Source organism: Opisthocomus hoazin, chromosome 21, assembly GCF_030867145.1.
Source record: "Opisthocomus hoazin isolate bOpiHoa1 chromosome 21, bOpiHoa1.hap1, whole genome shotgun sequence".
Lineage (NCBI taxonomy): Eukaryota > Metazoa > Chordata > Aves > Opisthocomiformes > Opisthocomidae > Opisthocomus > Opisthocomus hoazin.
In genome coordinates, this window is record NC_134434.1 from 5,769,089 (window position 1) to 5,785,877 (window position 16,789).

Below are 16,789 nucleotides of genomic sequence, written 5' to 3' on the forward strand. Positions count from 1 at the left end.
TGGGCGGCCCCCATTGCCGTCGCGGTGCAGAGCCCCCACCGCTGTGCCACACAGCACTGGGAGCACTTGGGACAAGCCACCATCTCCAAGCCGCCCACTCCTTCCCTGCGCTCCACACGTGCACCTGCACACGCGTGCCCCACGCAGACCTCCCCCTGCAACCTCCATGGTGCTCCCCAGCTCCTCGGACACCCCGTAGCCATGTCCCAGCTTCGGGAACCCCCTGATTTCTTCCCATGCCATCCCACGGCAGAGCTGGAAGCTGTGCATCCTTCCAGGGCTGCAGCTGGCTTTTCACTACTTACGGGTTTGGGCTTTGGGGTGAAATTTCTAAATTTTAGCCAGAAGTCTCCAACAAGAGCCAGCAATGGGGAAAATTGGCCCCTCTGATGAGTTGGTGCTCCTGTCTCAGCATCATTTGCAGGTAATCAGAGTAGCCCTGACCTAAAAAGGGGTTGGTTTTCGTTTGTCTGAGGGTCGAAAGCTTTAATTTTTGCCTTCCCATGCCTAGATGAAATGGGGCAATGCAAGGCCATCCTCAGAGTCCCCCGCTCCCAGGTACACACCACGACACCTGGGGCAATCGCAGGGGAGTGTAGCAAGAATGGGGCTCATCCATCCGGCAGCAGAAGGACAAAATACAGTTTCAGAGGGTGGCTGTGGGCTCACAGCCATCCTCGTAGATGGACACGGAGGAAAACGGACCCACTGGGTCCCTCAGGGCTGCTGCCACCAGCACTCGTGTCATCCCAGCAAAACTTCACCAGGCGCCGTTAGAAGATGAGTTAAATCCCTTGTTCCCTCCGTGGGCACAGGGGCTGCGCTTGGATTTCATGGCTTGGCCAGCTGGGAACCACCTCCTTATTTCCAGCCACCTGGCCAGCCTGTACCCATGCATCTCTATGGGAACATGGTCTTCTTGGCTCATCACCTCCACTGCCAAGCAGAGGCTGCAGACCACTGTCCCCTCTGCTCGTGGTCACATAAACACTGTGATAACCACTGCAGCAACAGCTCCAAGGGAAAAGTGACATTAGGAAAGGATTGAATGTACCACAGCTCCTTTTAATGAGCTGGAAAGAAGGAGTCAAGGCCATGTGAGCCACCAGCTGCCTCCACAACATCTGTGAGGGGTGCGAGGCTTGCTCGGAAAATGACAGCGTGGGGCATTGCACAGTGCCTCCAGTCAGGATGGGACGTGGGGCCAAATCACTGCTCCCCGGCCCCTTCCCGAATGTTTATCTAAATCACCGGACCAGCTCCATCCCCGGGTGAAGTCAGTGGCAAATCTCTCACTGGTGTTGGAGCCACAGGGACAAACGCAATGGGTGCTGTCAGCTTGGCCGGGGAGGACCTGGCACATCATTCTGTGCTTGGGCATGGGCGTGTGAGCATGGCTCTTGGGTGGGCTCTCAGAGGGCTGGAGGAAGCAAGTCCACACTATGCTGAAATTCACATCTTCCCTCCTTCCAAGAGCACTGAGCAAGCAGGGAAGAAAGGGGGTAGCTCTGCACCTGGGATGTGTCACTGTTGTGGTTTGGATGGTGGCACTTGGCCATGGCATCTTGCCGATGTAGACTGAAGGCTGTCAGAGGAGCCAGGCAGATGTCTCTTAGAAGTCCATCTGCCCCTGCCTCCCATGGTCCGTGGGGTAATGGTTGGGTTGGGGTCTCCCCCCTTGCCATGATTTTGTCTCAGAGGTGGCCCCAAACCAACCCTGCCAACGCGTATTGAACATTGCAGCCCTCCCAAATCTCAAATGGATGGCCCAGAGGTCCAGGTCTCTGCTCAGCTGGGCTGACTGGATGGCTACAAGCCTCAGCTGCTGGGCACGGCACAGCCACCCAGCCTCCTCCAGCCTCTGGCCAGGTCTGGGGCGACTGGCTCAGCCGGGTGCTGGGCTCCCCCAGCCCTGCCCTGCCACGGGCCCCCTGCCCGCAGGAGGGAGGGACGCTCTCCACCAAGCAGAGGGAGCACAGGCTACCGTGGGAGGCTGACCCTTGGGCAGATCTCCTTTATCAGAGGCAAACCGAAAAAATTACACCAAAACCCCCAAATTATGTAGCACCTTCCAAATTTAATGCAAATTTAACTATCAAAAGACAGAAGAGGGGGGCAATGGGGCACAAACTGAAGCACAGGAAGTTCCGTCTGAACATGAGGAAGAACTTCTTCCCTCTGAGGGTGACAGAGCCCTGGCCCAGGCTGCCCAGGGAGGCTGTGGAGTCTCCTTCTCTGGAGATATTCCAGCCCCGCCTGGACGTGGTGCTGTGCAGCCTGCTCTGGGTGACCCTGCTTGGGCAGGGGGTTGGACTGGGTGACCCACAGAGGTCCCTGCCAACCCCCACCATTCTGTGATTCTGTGATTCTGTGATTCTGTGATAAGAGAGAGTTTAGCTGTTCCCAGTTGACACGTATTGAAAGGGAAAAGCCTGAGGAGGTGTCTGATCTCAAACTAGATTTTTTCCAAGACCAACAAAGGAAGTCACAAAGTCTTAACTCCGCAGAACTGCAAGCAGAGTACCGGCTAGCCTTAGTTTTTTTCAGGTTTGAAGTAGCGACATGTCTTGGTCGTCACCTGGCACTGATATTCAATGAAAAGGAGTGTGTGCACGCATGTGTGCACTCGAGACAGTGATGGTGCTTCTGGAGGGTCCCAGCAGGCGCGGGGCTCGGCAGCACCCACCTCCTGCCCCAACGGCTCCCGGCTGCCGGCCGGGCTGCGGAGGAGCTGCCAGGCTGCAGGCACAGCCCGCGCCTGCTCTGTCTTGGTGAGAATGCTCCCAGAGCTGCGGATGGGACATGGCCAGGGGGGAATTTGCACCAATGGAGAGAAAAATCACAGCTCTTCGCTCCGAGGAAGCGCTAACAGTGAGCCTGAGCTCTGCAGAGAGCCGGGAGCATCTCACAGACCAGGAATACAGGTTTCCACAGCTGCCTGTGGTATGATCGGGAGGTCATATTCTCATTTAGGCCACTCTGGTGTAAATCTGGGCTCAGTCTGGAGGTCTCCAGCTTTGTACCCATCCAAATGAGTAATTAATTCAGCCCTGCATGGGTATTCTCTCACTTGTCTCAGGCTGTAAGCAAGGTGATGGATTGACTGCGTGATTGATTGATTGATCGGCTGCAGCATCCAGCTCCCTCCTCAAAAGAGGTTTCTCGTGGTGACCTGCAGTGAATGGCTGTGAGCACAATAGGGGTGAGGGGCTTCCGGCGAGGAAACTTCTGGTCCCTTCAAAATATTTCAGAAAGTCTGTGGAAAAAAAAGCAAACCAAACCACCACAAAACTTCCACTGAAATGCAGATAAGCTTCATGTACAACTGCATCATGCTCCTGTAATGCCATCGCAGGGCTTTCTGCACCCCCACATCCTTTCATCCCTCCATCCCCAAATCCCTCCATTCATCCATCCCCACATCCCCACATCCCCACATCCCTCGATATCTGCTTCCCTCCATCCCCTCATCCCCAAATCCCTCCATTCCTGCATCCCTCCATCCCTGCTTCCCTCCACCCCCACATCCCTCCATCCCTCCATCTTTGCATCCTTCCATCCCCTCATCCCCATATCCCCCCATCCCTGCACTCCTCCATCCCCACATCCCCAGCTCTGGCATGCTGCCACCTCAGGGACCATCTCTCTGACACTGGGGGGACCTGGATGCCCACATCCCTGGGCACCATTGCCAAGCCATGAGCTTCAGAGCAAGGACTTGCAAGCCCAGCATCTCTGTCAGACCCATCTAAAAAAAACCAAAAAAGATGATTATGAAGTGAAATTAACTGATTGTCTCCCCTTCCTGGGATGTTTCCAGATGCTGATTCCCCTTGGCAAACAAAGCGCTTGTCCCCAGCACCGTCTCTCCATTGCCGTGCTTCCCCCCGGGCGGAAAGTCTGATTTGCCCCGGCTCTTGTTCCATCCTGCCCCTGCGTCCCACACATCGCCCGCTCGGCCGGGGAGCTGCTGTCAGGCTGGGAATTTATGGGGTGGCCAACGCTCCTGAAGACAGATGGTTTCCTATTAACGTATTTAATCATGTCGACTGCGGCTCTCGGCAGGGCTGCGTCCCCGTGGGCGCCCGGAGCGGCAACCCTGGAGCTGGTCAGCGGGGAAGCGTCGGGTGCGGATGAGCACTGTCGGGGCTGGCACCCCGTGTCCCCCATGTCTGCCGGGGCTCAGCGCTGGGTATGCTGCTGTGGGGAGCGGGTTGAAATGTGCTGCCAGCCCCTGCTGCTGGGAGAGGGGCAAGAGGGTGCAGAGACGGGGGAGGATGCACACTAAAGCTCCCATGTTCGTGTGGTGTTTCCCAGTGCTTTAGTGTCTGGCACAGCTGGGCTGTCCCTGTTGTGTCACTGGTGGCCGTAGCCTGCTCACTCCCCTTATACTGGGACAAATTGGGACACTGATGAGGCCACGGCTACTATGGGCACCCATGTCCCGAAACACCAAAAATTGCTCAGGCCTGTTCCCTCCCATCCCAAAACCGGCAGCAGGCAGCTGAAGAAGCAGGGAGCAAACGCCCCTGGCCCGCAGCGGGACTCGGGTGGTGCCTGGGGGTGCTCCCCCCTCCCAGCGCAGCAGCCGGGGGTCCCAGGGCCGGACCGAAGGGGCAGTGGCATCCGAACCGTGCCCAGCCCCGGCTGTCGGGCGGCTGCAGCGTGGGACCCCCGGCCGCATCCTGCACAATGTGGGTGCTCCTGCTGGAGGGGCCGGAGCCGGCCACCCCCCGAGCCGTGCTGGGGGCTGCCGAGGTGGGGAGGGGGCTGCAGGCTCCCGTGGATGGCGGCTTTCCACCCGCTCCAGCTGAGAGGCTTTAATCTAATTACATGCTTTATTTGCGCCAATTTGTTTTTCAATCAATCTTGTCCAGCCAGAAGAAAGGAGGCTGCTGGGGGCTCAGTTGCACCTTCTTGTTCCAAGGGAGAGGTTAATGGCAGTTGTCCTCACCGGAGATGCCTGCGGCCCCGGCTCCCCCGTCGCAGGGGGCTGGGGCAGGGGTAGGTTTCAGGCACCTCTTCCCCCAGCACCATGTAACATGTCCCCAGGTCAGGCAGGGCGCAGCCTGGCCGCTGCCGGACGATGGCTTTGGAGCACACTGTCCTGGGAGCCGGGTCCCGGTGACCCGGGACACGGCGTGCAGCACGGGGCAGGCAGGGCTGCAGGCAGGGGTTTCGATAGTCCGGCCGGGCGGTCCCAGGGAGAGATTTTGCAGAAAAGGTTTTGTATATCTATCGCCAGGGGTTTCAGTAGGGTCCCAGGGGAATGTTAGGGTTTACAGAGCACCAAAAAGAAAAAAAAAAGTTAAAATAACTGAGCACGCTTTTGCTGTCCAGACAGGGCTGGCGCAGCTTGCTGCTGCAGCGGCTGTGCTCGTCACGGGGCAGGGCTGGCCCCAGTGCCCCATGCACATTTGTGATGGTGCAAGGGGGTCCTGAGACTGCTTTGGAGACCAGAAGATGCTCCGGTGCCTGAGCAGGCACCTCTGCCTTTACCCAGAGAGCAGACTGGTCACAGACCCGCTCCGGGGCTGCCCCAGGAGGTGAGGGTCTCAGCTGATGGGACAAATACCTGCCAGCTCCTTTTCCCAGGACACACCGTGGGGACCACTGCTCCTAGGCCAGCTGCCCCGGGCCACCTTAGGAGGTGACCAAGGACAGATAACAAAGTCTCACAGCTGCATGGTTAAATGCAAGCCCATGCCAGAGGCTCGCTTTGCACCAGGACTTTGCACAGACCCTCTGGGAGCAGATCCAGGCCCTTGGGATCCCCATCCTCAGGCTGTGAAGGGGACCGTTTCAAGCCTGGGGACCATTTTGCAGATCACACAACATGCATGACTCAAGCAGCCCAGTCCCAGCTCAGCCCAGGTCCGAGGCTTGGAAATAACTCACCTCCCCGCACCAGCTCCCAGCCGTGCTGGGGAGATGGCTGAGGCCACTCAGCCAGAGGCATCAGCTGTCTTGCAGGCAGCCCCAAAATGAAGAGCACTAATTTGCACGTTATATTCGCAGAGGGCATCATGCAAAATAGCTGGGTCATTGCCAGGTGGGGGAAGAAAAGCCAACTTCGTCGTAACAGACTCCTCTGCTCTGTTCAGCCACCGGAGTGGGGAAGGGGGGGCTGCAAGGCGTGCAGGAGAGTACAAGAGGAGTGATCCTACTGCTAAAGTGAACAACCTGGGAGGGATTCTCTGCCTTAAGTTTGCTTTTATATTAAAGAAGCCTGCTCTGAGACAAAGACTCCCACTGGAGTCCAGCCCAAATTCAATTACAGCACCGTTCCCTCGCAGCCAACACGCGCTGTGCAAGCCAGAGACTTTGCAGCCCCTGCTGCTCATCCCGCAGGGAGAAGCCCATCCGTGCTCCCTGTGCAAGGAGAGGGCGACTCCAGATCATCCCCTCCCTCACGACATGTGGTCAGCAAAGACCAGGAGCTAGGAGCTTGGAGCAAGCACATTTGGCCAGCAGAGCTGGCACTCCCCAAAAATCACTCTAACAGTCATTCGCTGAGACTGCTGGAGAAGACGTTAAAATAATTCTTCGGGATGGAAGCAAGCGGCAGCTTCAGTGCTGTGGGAAGCAAAACAGGATTTCATGGTCACCTGGGGAAATGTCCAGAAATCCAAGAGCCAAAGGCATCCCTGTTGTAGCTGCTGCGGGCCAGCCCTGGCACGGGGTCATCATCTCCGGTCCTGGTGCTGGGTAGTGGAGGATTGCATTTTATTTATTATTTTATTTATTTGATGAGGCAGCATGAAGCTCTGCAGACTCGTGAAGCTGTGGGCTATTGTACACGTTGTCCTGCACATCCCACAGGACTACAGGCTGTAGCAGTTCTTTAGAGCACCCGGAGTAGTTTTGCGGTCACTGGATGAGCTCGGGAGACATCTCGATGCAGACAGCACCCACACTGGGCTTGAGAGCACTGTCGGTTCAGCTGCAAGGTCTGGGCATGGACCCCAGCTGAGAGCTGGGGTTCCTCGGCTCCCATTGAAGGGAGGGTTTGCCAGGGTTCATCTTCAGCATCGCTGTGATACCAGAGCTCACAAAAATGCAGCAGAGAGACATTCACCTTCTCTGTGGGCCCTCGTGTGGGTTTTGCAGCACCGAGCCAACAGTCACATCCCTCCGTTGGGGCAGAGCTTCCCCTGCAGCTTCAGGAGCTGTGAGAAAGCCAGCAGAAATGCAAATCATAGAACCATAGAATGGTAAGGGCTGGAAGGGACCTGAAAGATCATTCGGTTCCAACCCCTCTGCCATGAGCAGGGACATCTTCCACCAGCCCAAGTTGCTCAGAGCTCCATCCAACCTGGCCTTGAACACTGCCAGGGAGGGGGCAGCCACAGCTTCTCTGGGTAACCTGGGCCACGGCCTCACCCCCTCATGGGGAAGAATTTCTTCCTAATATCTAATCTAAATCTGCCCTCTTTTAGTTTACAGCCGTTTTCCCTTGTCCTATCACTGCACCCCCTTGGGAAAAGCCCCTCTCCATCCTTCCTGTCGGCCCCTCCAGGCACTGGCAGCTGCTCTAAGGTCACCCTGGAGCCTTCTCTTCTCCAGGCTGAACAGCCCCAGCTCCCTCAGCCTGTCCTTGTATTAGAGGTGCTCTATGCTAGAGCACGGGTTCGGGGATGCCTGCAGATGAGAAGTTTAGCTGTTCTGCACCAGAGCCAGCACAGATTTGCCCGGAGCTGGTGGGTGCCTGGACGCTGCCGTGTTCCCCAGCCCACAAGCAGCACCTGACAGAGGACTTCTGATCAGTAATGCTGGGGAGGAAGGATAAAAGGAAAGCAGGTGAAATATGCTCATTGCCACGGTCTCCTCCTTGCGTGAGAGGAAACCAAAGCAGTCCCTTTGAGCTGAACTGGGGGTACCTGGGACCCCAAGCAGACCCCCACTCCCATTTTCTCAGTCCCACTCTCTCCAGTGATGGGCTCACAGATTCAGGATTCGACAGCTGGACCTGTACCCTCATTTTGCAGCTCAGCCTGGTTGCACATCCCACCCAGTGCAAGCAGGAGATGGGGACACCCAGACCCCCACCCGCAGAGCCCCAGCAAGAAGTGCAGCCCCTTGGGAGCAGGCAGAGAGAAGTGGGCAAGCACCCTTCACCCGCTGAAATGTCGAGGCCAAACTGTCGAGGCTGGGTCTCCCCTTCTAAACCACAACACCTCCACTTTGGATCTCAGCCCGCAAAGGTATTTAGGGCCTTACCTGGGGGAAATCAATAGGAATTTAGCTGCATAAATTGGGATTAGAAATCTGAATCCCCATGGGGATCTAAGCCTTATATCTGCATTTCGAGTTAGGTACCCAGGCCAAGAAATGTGGCTTTAATCGTTCTATCATGTCAGAATCAAGGGGCCTTTAATTTCCGTTACCGACATGTGGCTTTCGCAGAGGCTTAAAGCTCATTTCAGAACTGCAAGCACAGCAAGACATATTCTTGCACAGCGTCTTCTCGGGAACGCCGCTCAGCACCCGAGCTCCAGATGCCGGCACCTCCATCCTGCCCAACTCCAAAAAGCATCAGCACTCCGGCACAATTGGGGTGCGTTAGCAAAGCATGGGGTGACCAGGGCCCCAGCTCTGCTCCAAAAACCCCGCAAAATGAAGAAATTAAAAAAAAAAAGCAAATTTTGCGAAAAGAAAAAAAAAAATTAGCAAAACAAAGAAGGTGTTTAGCTGTGAAAACTCTTTGCTCAGCCAGAGAATTAGTTATATCAAGGGGATGGGCTGAGCTGCAAAGCTGCTGAATGCTACGCTGACACATTTTACTGAGCTGCGATGGACACGAAACAGCCGCCCACCACCTGCTCCCAGCCCTCTGCGAACAAGTAGCACCAAACACCCCTTCCCAGATCCCTCCCGCTCGTTTATCCGGGAAACGCAGAACGCTTGCGCTCTCCCGCAGGGAAGCGGCCGGTCGCTCCCAGCCCTGGGGACCAGGGCGTCCCCGCTGTGGGTCACGGCGTGTTAGGATGCGGTGGTGGGGAAAAAAAAAAAAAAAAAAGCCCTAGGGTCTGGCTGTGCTTTGGGTTTGTGTCTCTGAAGTGAGGATTTGCGCTGAAGTGTTTGTGCAGCTGAGCAAACTCGGGGAGGAGAGCGCTGGGAGAGGGGGAGGAGGGCGTTCGGGTGTCACCACCCGATTCCTCCCGCAGCACAGTGCTGAGGATGAGCAGGACAGGACAGCACTGGGGTGAAGACCAGCCCATGCTCTGCTTCTCTGCGTCCTGGGGACATCTGTGCACACCGTGATGGGGCAGAGCGCCGGGGCTGCCCCCATCCACCAGTCCCGTAGAGCAGAGCCAAGCGGCGCCCACCCCATCATGCCTGCAGAGCCTGGGTGGACCTGGACACTTCCCACCCAAAGCTTCAGGTACCAGGTTGTTCGCCGTCTCAAAGACAGCTTCACTTCTTCCAGCAGCCTCCTTTTCTTCTCAGCCTGACCTTTTGGTCGCACTCTGGCAATCCCTTCCAAGGGCAGGTTACCCCAGGCTGGAGCTCTGCAACCTCACGGAGATGGGCAAGAGGGACCTGCGGGACAGGGAGCCTCTCATGCAGCCAGGACAAGCAACATGTGCCTTGGGACTCTGTAGGACTGTAACAAAAGAATTTGGGGCCAAATCCTGCAAGAGTCTCACATCTCATGTGTATCTCCTGTGTGCGTGCAAGAGTCACTGCGACAGCGTTCGGAGCACCCCAGGCTCTCCTTCCTCCTGCTGCCCCTTCCTCCCACCCCCTGCCCAACCTTTGGGCTTGGCCCTGCTGTCACCTTCCATCAGGGAACCAGCAGCCCAGCAAACATTCCCCCAGAGCCCAAACTGCTGAAATGCCACTTGATGGACGACGGCAGGGTCTTTTCCAGGCAGCACTGAAATAATACCCTGCAGTGTCCCCTCCACGCGCTTTCCCTCTCCCCGAGCAAGCAGTGGTCTTGCAGCATCACCCCCCACACACGTAGCACTGCTTACAAGCAAGCCCAAACTCCATGCTTTGCTCCGAGAAGTTCTGCTTGCCCGCCCAAAGAGCCCCAGCGGACCCCCGAGTCCCCCGGGAGGCGGAAGGGCTCTCCAACGCCGGAGACAAAGGAAACGAAGCGGGGCAAATCCCCCGCCCATGTAAATCAGGCCCGGCGTCTGGTGATTTACACTGATTTACACCAGCTGGCTCTGGCCACAGCAAGTTCAATTTAAACCAGCTGAGGCTCTGGCACAGCCCCTGGGTTGGGAGAGGGAGAAAGGGAAGGCAGAAAGAAGGGGTGTGTTAGCAAACGCAGGGTCAGACCTTGGGCTGCGGCCGGGTGTCTTCAGCTGCAAACCTGGCTCCCAGTTTGCACCCAGGGAGCAAGGCGAGGCTGGGGGATGGGTTTCTAGCAGGTCTGTGATCTCAGGCAGGGTGGAAATATCCCGGCAGTGGTGTAAGGACTGGGAAGCTCAGATGTGGTTAGGGATGTTTCTGTGGGGAGAGGCTGCTGACGAGACGTGGGGTTGTTCTTGTGAGTGGTCTGGCCTGAAGTCCAAAGCGAAGGTTGCTGCCTGATTGCTGTTTCTCGGGGCTGGATCCCAGTGCTGTGGGGCTGGAGGAGGATCTGCTCCCGGTGGGCTCTGCCAGCCTGCTTGGTGGAGACCTGCTTGCAGATCCCAGAGCCGAGCCATGGGACTTGCGGTGGGGAGCTGCAGTCCACCCCTGCCCATCACCCGTGCTCAGAGCCAGCTGCTCACCAGCATCTCTCTGTCCGACTTGGATCTGGCCAGGGGAAGAGAGATCTGCCACCAGAGCTCCCAAGTGTTGTCTCTGCCTGCCCCTGCCTCAGCCTTTTCTGCAGATCAGCTGCTGCACAGGGGCTGAGATGTAACAGCAGAGATAGATATATAGAGAGCTCCAGGATATTTGTGCCAGAGGAAAACCATCATCGTGTTCATCATAACCACATTAGTGTCTGGAAGACATCAGGAATCTGCGGCTTAGCAGAGTCGTGCCCGCTGCCGGGGACGCAGCCCGACAGCCTGTCTCCTGTCAGTCCCCTGCTCCACCGAGGTGAGGGAAAGCATCCCTGGGCTGTTAGGTCGCTGCATGCACACTTCTTTCCCTTATAGACTTTTCCTTCAATGTTTATGGCCAGGAACATCTTACCAGTCAGTTGGCTCAGGAATATTTCTGTTGACTGGGCTCGGTGACAGCAGACAGCGACGTCCCACTGCATGGTGGTATCCTGCCACTTAGGCATGGCTGGGTCTCTGCTAGCAAAGCACCATCATCTGAACTACAGTTTTTATAGAGTATCCATTATTTTCTCACTGCATTTCAGGTTTTACTTGATGTTCAGGGTCATGTTAGATGAGAAAAGCAAAGGGGAGGTATCAGCCCCTGGAACCCCTCAGCCATCAGCTCAGCTCCTGGGTTTCTAAGGGCTTTGGCTGAGTTGTAGCTGGGCAGAGATCTCACCTGGGACTTTTGGAGGAGGAAGATGCCCCACTTCATATCACAGCTTTCACTTTTAGCCCTGGCTAGGTCACACCGAAAGAGCATGAAGCCATGTATTACGATGGGCGCTCTCCTGAGGAACGGGAGTGGCAGGCAGCAATGGGGCAGGAGGATGGTGCTGAGATGAGGTCACTCTCTGCCTGGCCATGTTGAGAGGAGCTAGGACACGCATGCATCAGAGGTGTTGGTATGGAGGTGATACCTGATGACCTTGGGACATGTGGGTGTTCAGCTCTCTCCTTCTCTTGTTAGTTCCTCCACTCAAGCTGAAAAAGGAGCTGCTGCTTGGCTCAGGCTGGGTTTGGCTCTGTTGCTCATGAGCGGGGTTGGATTTGGGGCCCATGAGACCTCCTGGATGGATTTTTCTCCACCTGAGGAAGCTCCCCATGTTTCTGAGCTCACCTCCCACTCCAGGGACACCTCCTGTACTGAGGCTGGTGAGCTGAGAGGGTGCAGAGCATCCAGTGCACCATGTTTTCAGACTTCAGTGCCCTCCTTGCTTGGGCTGGCTCTGAGCATCCCCCCCTGGAGACCACCTCCTCCTCTGTCCCAAATCTGACTTCACACCATGGACCCTGTGCGTGCAGCAGAGCTTCAGACAGAGCTATCGCCAGGCAATGCTGCAGCTGCTATAGCTGTGCAGCCACTTCCCAACTCCGTGCCTCAGTTTCCCCTCCCAGCCTGGGACTGTCAGCTTCTCAAGGAAGGAAATGCTTCTTGCAAGGGCTCTTGCAGTACATAAGAAATGGGGCTATGGTCCTGCTGAGGCTGTGGCATGTGCCACCCTGGTGTGTGACACAGCCACGCTAAAGGGTGACAAAGAGGGACACTGCGCAGCTTCTCCTCCGGGGCTTCAGGTCGTGGCCCACTGGAGGGTGTGGGGTGCTGCATGGGCAAGCGTGGTTCTGGTCTGGCACAGCCAACATGGCCTGGGGCAGGATACGGGCACCCCGTGTCCGCTGGCCATGGGGTGCCAGCAGCATCCCCACCTTCCCAGCATCGCACCCTGCCCCGCTGCAGCACCCCAGCAGGTTTTCACAGCGGGTCTTCAATGGTGGCTGTGGAGGAACGATGGGCAGCTGGGAGAGGTGGAGGTGTCCAAGGACTGTCACTGTACCAAGGCCTCCCACTGCAGCCAGATGTGTCCCATTTTCCCCCAGATATGGGGTTTCTGTGGTGCTGGGGGTCCTCTCTCTAGCACCCATGGGTGCTGAGGAGACATGGAATGTGCACGGGCAGCAGGTCCATGACCCAGCCCCGACTCTGGGAGCTGGCATGGGGCGGCACATCTCCACCCACTGTGGCACTGCCTGGCCGTGGTGGCACTGAGATGCTCCCAGCAGTGGCTGGAGGGCACCAACAGCGCGATGCCATCCGGCAGCGCGACGCCCTCCAGCTGCATCCCGCGCCGGAGCAGCAGCTACCGGAGCAGGGCTCAGCATCCCCGCAGCCGCCCGGGACCGTGGCCCGGCTCCAGCCCCGCCGGCGCTGCCAGGCTGCCGTGCCAGCTCTCCCGCCTGCCCGCCGCACCGGCCGCCCGGGCGAAGCCGCCGTGTCCCCAGCCATGGGGGCCCATTAGAAATGAAATGTTCCTACTGGGGTATTTTATTTGCACACTTCAGTAGAGTGGACACCAAAAGGCTTTGCTAATGCTTCATGGGCTGCTAATTTCCTCTCTGACCCGCATTGTCGGAGGGTGACCCCGGCCCGAATCTCTCGGCAATGAATGCCAAAGGCTGACACCGGCCCGGGTTAGGGGTGACAAAGGGGCCTCTGTGGGCTCCGGGCAGGCTCCAGTTGGGAGCTGGAGAACAGGGGGAATTTGTGTGGCTCTCAAAAGCTCTGGGTGGCACAATAAGGGAGGCCCCGGGGTCTCCCAGGAAGACAGAGGCGGCCCAGGGAAGCCGGGCTGGGGGAGGCGGGCGGGAGGACGGTTTCCTTTGTGAGCAGCTTTCTTTAGAAAGGAAGGGTTTTCTGAATGCCCCCTTCGCCGACCCAGTCGGGGCCTGGCAGATGGATATCACAGGCACGCTGCTTATTCATGGCAGGCTGCAGCTTTGAGCCGTCCCCCCCCCTTCCCCCGGCCTTTTATTCATTTTAAGGCTAATTTGTTTTGTTAATGTTTTCTTGCCCTCCCCCTCTCTCCTGGGCAGATTGTGACTCGTACTGCAAGGCCTCCAAGGGGAAACTGAAGATCAACATGAAGAAGTACTGTAAGAAAGACTACGGTGAGTCGCCCTCTCGGCCGCCGCTTCCCAGGGACCAGCGGTTGCGAAGGGATGTGGAACCGGAGCATCTCCCTCCCGGGGTGTCCCCAAGACCTCCCAGCCCAGGGACAGGCTCCCATGGATGAGCAGTTGCGAAGGGATGCAGAGCAGGAGCATCTCCCTCCTGGGGTGTCCCCGAGCCCCCCCAGCCCGGGGACAGGTCACCAGCGGGGTCCCAACTGCAGCCGGGGCCAGGCAGCCCAGCTCTGCTCTGCGGCAGCCGCCCGCGCCGGGGTGCGTGCGATGTGGGGAATGGTTTTTGTCAGGTTTGGAGAGGAAGCCCTGCATAGCGACGCTCGATGAAGGAGCGATTGCAACGTGTGGCTTGGGAAAGATGAGTCCCACCACAGGTGCTGAGACAACCTCCAAGTCAGGGTTGGCAGTGTCCTCGTCCCAAGGTGTCTTCCAGGCTACGATGACGCCGTGTGCTGTCTTCTCTCACTGTGCTGTTGCGTGCAGCAGCGTTTGAAAATTCTGCTTTGCTGTGGGGACAAGCGGCAGGTGGTTCCTCAGCGTCGGGATGCATCACCCTTTTAATCCCCAGGCAATTTCAGGGGTGGTGCAGCCCTGGGACAAGCCAGGGAAGCTGTGGGATCCCCATCCATGCTGGTACTTGAGGATCTGAGCACCCTCCCATACACCAGATTTTTAACGCGGGTCCGTTCCCGTTGGAGTCACCAAAGAGCTCATGGTGGAGGTGGCCTGGGGTGCATTAAGCAGAGTGTGGCCAGCAGGTCGAGGGAGGTTCTCCTTCCCCTCTGCTCTGCCCTAGTGAGGCCCCATCTGCAGTGCTGTGTCCAGTGCTGGGATCCCCGGTTTAAGAAAGATGAGGAGCTACTGGAAAGAGTCCAGCGGAGGGCTACGAGGATGAGGAGGGGACTGGAGCATCTCTCCTACGAGGAGAGGCTGAGGGAGCTGGGCTTGTTCAGCCTGGAGAAGAGAAGGCTGAGAGGGGACATTAGAAATGCCTCTAAATATCTTCAGGGTGGGGGTCAGGAGGACGGGGCCAGACTCTTTCCAGTGGTGCCCAGCGACAGGACAAGTTCAGCGGGCACAAACTGAAGCCGAGGAAGTTCCAACTGAAGATGAGGTAGAACTTCTTCCCTCTGAGGGTGACGGAGCCCTGGCCCAGGCTGCCCAGGGAGGCTGTGGAGTCTCCTTCTCTGGAGATATTCCAGACCCACCTGGCCGTGGTGCTGTGCAGCCTGCTCTGGGTGACCCTGCTTGGGCAGGGGGTTGGGCTGGGTGACCCACAGAGGTCCCTGCCAACCCCGACCATTCTCTCATTCTGTGATTCTGTGATTATCTCTTCTCCCCCCCCCAGACTGTAGTGGGGGGAGCAGTCCGCAGGAGGGACCAGACATGAGCCTTCGGGTTTGACCCCGGGATGGGGAGCGGGCTGTGCATGGGTGAGCCTGGCTTTGAGCTGAGCCTTCAAACTTTTGAACAACCAGGGAATTACGAGGTGCTGCAGGACAGGGTTTAGCATCCGCCAGGGCAGCGGTTACCCCAGTGTCTGCCAGCCCTTCCCCTCCACAGTAGAGGAATGCATAAAATATACGTATGTATGCATGCATATATATGCATGTGTGTGTGTGTATATGTGTGTGTTTATATATATTTTTGCCAAATTACCAAGAAAAAACAAAACCACCCCATCTGCATCAAAGCATCCAGAGGTGAAGATACCTCCTCCCTCTTTCTAACACACTGCCAGCAGCAACTCCACGTGTCTGGGAAGTGTTTGCCAGAGCAGAACAAATTCCCATTTAACAGCACTTCCCAGGACAAGGCGCTTCCCGGCAGGGCCGGCCGAGGGATGCTCCGCGCTGGCTCTGTGCTCTGGCACCTCCCCGTGAGGCCGAGGGAAGGAAGAGGGCTCGGAGGCAAATGTTTTATTTGCATTCCCATTTATTCTTCCATTACCCATGTGGCAAAACGGTTGCAGAGAGCATCGCTAGGCAAGGAGGAGCTGCCAAGTCTGGGGCCATGCTCGTGGTCCCCATCCAGCGAGGCCGCGCCGAGGTCTGGCCATGCTCCTAGGAGCTGCCAGAGGTTCATCAGATGTTGGAAAGGTCCAGAAAAATCCCTTTTCCCTTAGAGGAAAGGGTTTAATCGCACATGAGAAACTCACTGCTAGAACATGAGGTTATTAAAGACAGCAGTGGGACTGAGCACCAGGCTATTAAAGCCACTGGGCTACTCGCAGGTGGATTCTCTGCTGGCTAATAAGGTACAAATGCGCTTCCCGCACGTGGCACGTACATCCCTTCGTTTTCCCACCTGGCTTCTGCAGCACCTCCTAAGGGCTGAGCTCATTTGCTCTCTGAAGAGGGGAGAAAGCAGCCATTTGATGGCAGGAAACTTGGACCTGTCGGGATCCAGCTGGCCCCAGGGGTTCAGAGGATGGCAGGGAGGAAAAAAAAGGCCCGTGCAGCCCCCTCGAAGCACGCTTCCAGCCAAGCAGCGTCGTCTTTCCCTGCGGCTCTCGGGGTGAGGGCTGCAATGTCTTGGTGGCGGCAGCGCTCGGGCTTTGCTCGAGGGACAGCCCCAGCGTGGTTTGGCTGCTTGGCTTGTCCGACCTCCCCCAGGGAGATGTTCCTTGGGGGTTTGGGTAAAAGCTTGCTCTTAGTTCTGTTTGAGGCTGTAGAGTGGTCTCAGGGGCTTCAACAGACCCTGGGGGAGATGAGGGCAGCTCAAGAGCCCTCTCGCGCAGGAGATACCCCCAGAGTGATGAGTAGGGGTGCTGGAAAGAGCTTTTCTTTTGTGCAAAAGCACAAGTGAGCCAAAGCTGTTTGCCGGGGTGAGTGAGTGCAGGCTTTCCCAGCACGGGAACTGGGGTGCTCCCACCCAAGCCCTGCTGGCCCTTGGGGGGGGGGTCCCCAACCAGCCCCACAGCCCCAACCAGCCCCGCAGCCATGGCCAATTTGCTTTTTCAAGAGCAAAACCAGCCCGGCGAGGCAGCAGGGCAGGCGATGCCACAGCACAGGCCGGCCGTGCCGGGGCAGCCCACGCTTTTGGCAGGGCCA

At 57.4% G+C, this 16,789-nt stretch overlaps 1 protein-coding gene across 1 annotated transcript in view; it reads left to right on the forward strand.

Moving 5' to 3' along the window:
• Positions 1-16,789, forward strand: part of NTN1 (netrin 1) — a 107,420-nt gene that overhangs the window by 82,497 nt on the left and 8,134 nt on the right. Inside the window, exon 5 of the mRNA XM_009933505.2 lies at positions 13,647-13,721. Within this exon, the coding sequence (XP_009931807.2) occupies positions 13,647-13,721 (75 nt within the window). The remainder of the gene's footprint in view (positions 1-13,646; positions 13,722-16,789) is intronic.